Source organism: Rhineura floridana, chromosome 11, assembly GCF_030035675.1.
Source record: "Rhineura floridana isolate rRhiFlo1 chromosome 11, rRhiFlo1.hap2, whole genome shotgun sequence".
NCBI classification, from domain to species: domain Eukaryota; kingdom Metazoa; phylum Chordata; class Lepidosauria; order Squamata; family Rhineuridae; genus Rhineura; species Rhineura floridana.
In genome coordinates, this window is record NC_084490.1 from 34621538 (window position 1) to 34626311 (window position 4774).

Here is a 4774-nt window from a genome sequence, read left to right on the forward strand (position 1 = left end):
CAATTAGGAATGTGATACTGCACATATGAGACAATATTTAAGCATTACTAGTCCCTGGAATGTCTCCATTAATGTCTGTTTTCTTTGAATTGTTTTCAGCAAGCTAGAATATACTATGTGACTGTAATATGTAGAGGATAAAGGCTATAAAAAGAACATGTTATATTATGCTACTTTATTTGTTGAAATGATAAAATTGTTGGCTCAGAAAGGTATTCAAGCTTCTATTTTAAATATTTTAATACAGATTATTTATTTATTTAACAAATTTAATATACTATTTGAATTGAAAGACCTCTAAACAGCAATTTCCAACTGCTTATTTAAATTCTCAAGAACTAATGATATATGCATATCATTTTTGAGGGGAAAAAGACATACTGAACAACTGCACTTCCCAAAGGGTATGTTTTCACAATGATACAGTATATTTTATCAGAGACTCGGGAATGGAGACAGCAGTTAAGGTAAGTTGGGGAAAGTTTTTAATAAAAACATGTCTGATAAACCAATGGATGGCCATATGATAATTGTCAGACTCTTTAATGGATGCTTCTGCATGAGAATAGCTTTGCAGGATTCTGTACTTAAGGCACTTTATACCTTTCATTATCCAATGCATTTGTTGGAGATGTCAACAAGACTACAGATTTTGTACGTATTCGGTGAACTTGAAAGACATACAGTTTGGAGCTAAGGTGAGTTCTATAAAACTGGTTACAAATTAGAAATGGATCCAACAGTCCTCTTATGGCCTGAGAACCAATTGTACCCCTCCAATCTTCTCTATCCTGATCTGAGAACTCTTCCCAAGCCATTCCTCTTTAGGCCAAACCATCTGTCTCTAGGCCACACCCCTCACTGATCCTGATTGCCAATGTCCTCGAATGCTTTCCCATGACTGGAACGTGTCCTTGATCTGTGATAAGTCCTCTTGCTTGCCTGGATAATGGCTGGAGAATTGTGAGTATGGAGGGGTGGAGAAACTTTTGTATGGGTAGAATGCAGCCTACCATACAAATGTGTCACATATTATGCACCATCTAGTCTTTGGTTCCCAGAAGATTGCCCACTGGAAAATGCAACCCTTGGACTGAAAATGTTCCCATCCTATTCTTACAGTGAGGTTGGAGGGACTATTGTCACTTAAGAGTAAAAAGATGACAATGAATTAGTCCCTGCTTAGATCCAAAAAATTAGTAAGATAGAGATATTCCATCTTTAAGAGAATGGAAAAGAAATATATTGCACAGTAAATCATTATTAATAATATTATCATCATTAATAAATTATGGAATGATCTCCTCGACAAAGTTTGCCTGGCGCCAACATTGTTAACTTTTTGGAGCCAGGTCAAGACTTACCTCTTCTCCCAGGCATTTTAACAACATGTGTTGAGCTGTGACCCCAGTCCTTTTTAACTTGTTTATTTGTGCCTTATGGTTTTAAATTTTGTATGATTATAAAATAGTATACTTGTTTAAATGTTCAATGTTTTTAATTTTTGTAAACCCCCCCCCCCCGGAGAGTTTTAGCTATGGAACGGTATATAAAAGTAATAAATAAATAAATAAATACTATTACCATTATTATTACTTAACTTTGTTTCCTGCCCATCCTCCAGAAGGAGCCCTGGGTGGCAAGGTAGAAACTCTTTTTAAAACATTTTGAAAGGGGAATGTTATGTAAAAAAGAAGTTTCATTGGAACAGCAGAATAAGTTTAAACAGTCTTGAAATCTGACAAGTCAATATCGGTTGCTAGAAAAAGCTGTTGGAAATTGTAGAATAAATTGTAATTAAAAAAGAATTGGACTATATTAATTATTAGAGGATGTAGTAACACAACTACATTGTGTTTCTTTTCATTTGTTTAAATTGCTATTAGTTTATGTAAATGTAACTATGTTTTGTTTTCAACCTCTCTGTATTTGATGTGAGGATGTTGTCATCATTTTCATTAATACAACTTTTTTTAAAAAAAACTGATTTAACCAGAAAGCATAGTGAAATGAGCCTTTTTACAGAAAAAATGATGTAACATATTACCTCAAACAGTGCAATCCTATGCATTTTTCTTCGGAACAATTCCCACCATGTTCAATAGAGCGACTTAATGGCAAGGTACGGGGAACAAATGACTGTGCACAATGAATTAGTCCTTTAAGAAATACGTCAATATACACATTCACAGGATCCTCCACCTGTTTAGCTTTCCCTGAGAACATTAATATAGCTACATGTACAAAGCCTGTTTTGTTAATTTGTTTTAAATTGCACACACTGCATTACATTTTCAGTCAGATACAGTGAATTAACCAGCTCATAGAGAAGCACTCTGAATGCAGAGACTGTGCATACTGGTGGAAATGATCATTTACTTACAAATGATGTAAACGAGGTTGAACATTAGATCATTGCCTGAAATCATTTCCGGTACTCAACCTCATCAAGGAATGGCAAATGTAAGAAAAGATAGATCATGGTGCTCTTTTGAGAGGTCCTGGGTCCCTGCTTAAATGGGAAGCCCAATATTTTCTGGGGGGGATAAGCCTGACACTCTTCGGCACGTTGGATGTCAATGGGACTTATTTCTAACTAACTGTGTATGGAATTGCATCTGTGTCCCATTTTCTGAGATTTCAGACATATTTCCCACAATCTTGCAAATGACTGGGGAAGTCAAACAGATGCCAATTGTCTGGATTTTGCAAAGAAAGAGACAAGGGTGAGTGAAAGAGAAACTTATGAACTGTGAATGAATTATGATAATTAATTCAACTTACAATACAATTTATCTATTTAGGGCACCGGCATCAGAGATATTCAATTAAAGAACCAGTCTGGTACTATGGAATTTACACTGGTTGGTCTCACCAGCTCTGCAGAATTACAGACACTTCTCTTTGGGATATTCACACTCATCTATGCTACTGCTTTAGCTGGTAACTTCCTCCTCATCTTTACCATATGTACTTGCAAGAAACTCCACACTCCCATGTACTTCCTGCTCATCAATTTGTCCTTAGTCAATGTGTTTTCCATCTCAGTTACAACTCCAAAATTGCTCCAGACTCTTTGGACCCACAGAAAGACCATCTCTTTTTATGGCTGCATTACACAGTTGTATCTATTTGCATGGGCTTTGGGAACAGAGCTTTTTATCCTCTCATTTATGGCTTTTGACCGTTATGCTGCTATCTGCCATCCTTTGCAGTACACAGTCATCATGAGGAAGGAAGTGTGTGTTGGCATAGCCAGTGGAGCGTGGGTTGCTGGGATGTTCAATTCTGCTGTAAACGTTGGACTTATGCTGAAGCTTTCCTTCTGCAACTCTAACATAGTTAACCATTTCTTCTGTGACATACCCCCACTTTTAGAGCTTTCATGCTCTGACACCAGCCTGAATCAGATAGTGGCTTTTGTGTCAGATGTGATCTTTGGGATTTGTAGCTGTGGGTTGACTCTAACATCTTACTGCTTTATCCTGAGAGCTATCTTCAGGATCCGTTCCACTGAAGGGAAGAAGAAAGCTTTCTCCACATGTTCCTCCCACCTCATTGTAGTAAGTTTTTACTTCTCTACAGTCATTTACACATATATCAGGCCCAGCTCAGACTACTCTCTAGACAAAGATAAATTTGTTTCTCTCCTTTATTCAGTGGTAACCCCAGTTGTTAATCCACTCATATATTCTCTGAGAAACAAGGATGTAAAAGAGGCACTCAAGACAATTACTGGAAGAAGCAGGCTGCTCCGGAAAGCTCAAGATTGATCTGCAAAGATCTTTAGTAAGAACATTGGTGCTGCTGCTGTTAGGGTAAGGAGTTGAACAGGAGAAAAATTGGCAGAAGTAAACTGTTGGAATGTTCATGTGCACCAAAATATGCTCCATATGATTTGGCATCAGAAAGCTTCTGATCATTTAAACATTTGACCATATCACCAACATATTGCAGAAAAGCATAAAAAGACACTGACATATTATACATCTTATTCCTGGTTGTCATGAACAACCCCTTATTTCCTTCAAGAGAACCAGGAATTTAAGAGATATCCTGATTAAAAGTGAATTCAGGAATAACTTTCATCCCATTAGGAATATCCTCCCAGGCACTAGTGCACCCAGGGGCCATCACCCCTGTGGGCATTGTACCTATTGCAGGTTTACATGTGAAATGATGGAGTTTGTTAACCCCATTAATCAAAAAAGTACACTTTGAATCATTTTTCAACATGCAATACGGCCAGAGCTACTTATGTAATTCAGTGTGGATGTCTGAAATTATATGTTGGACAGACCTCCAGAATTGTTAAATAGAATGCATAGGGGAAGAACTCAGCAACATCAGAATTAAGAGGTCTGGGGGCCCCTTAGTGGATCATTTCAATAGTTACCAATACTCTGTACCCAAGCTTAAATTTTGGGTCTTAGAAAAAGTATATGGGGATAACATTGATGTTTTACTTAGGAGAGAAATGTTATGGATACTAGATTTGAAAACAATCACCCCAATGAGGAGCTTGAGTTTCTTCCTCTACTATGAAATCCAGAAAATACCTGCGGTCCCTTACTTGTTTTTTACTCCCAGATGGTGGTCATTTAGTAACAAGATAAACAATCAAGTGGTTCCACCTGCATCTTATTTCTGGTTACTGTGATATATATACTTGCTCAATATTCTGTTCTTTGAGGCGTTTATATTGTTGTAAGTGGTCTGATCATTTGAACTTCTCGATAGCTCGCAATGTAAGTCATAGACTGATTTAGAGATG

The 4774-nt window shown here is 37.1% G+C and overlaps 1 protein-coding gene across 1 annotated transcript; it reads left to right on the plus strand.

The window, feature by feature from the left end:
• The first annotated feature begins 449 nt into the window (after positions 1 to 449).
• LOC133367892 (olfactory receptor 13G1-like) lies at positions 450 to 3773 on the plus strand. Its single transcript, XM_061591979.1, has 2 exons — positions 450 to 467; positions 2805 to 3773. The coding sequence occupies exons 1-2, from the start codon at positions 450 to 452 to the stop codon at positions 3771 to 3773; spliced, it is 987 nt and encodes a 328-aa protein (XP_061447963.1).
• Positions 3774 to 4774: the final 1001 nt, after the last annotated feature.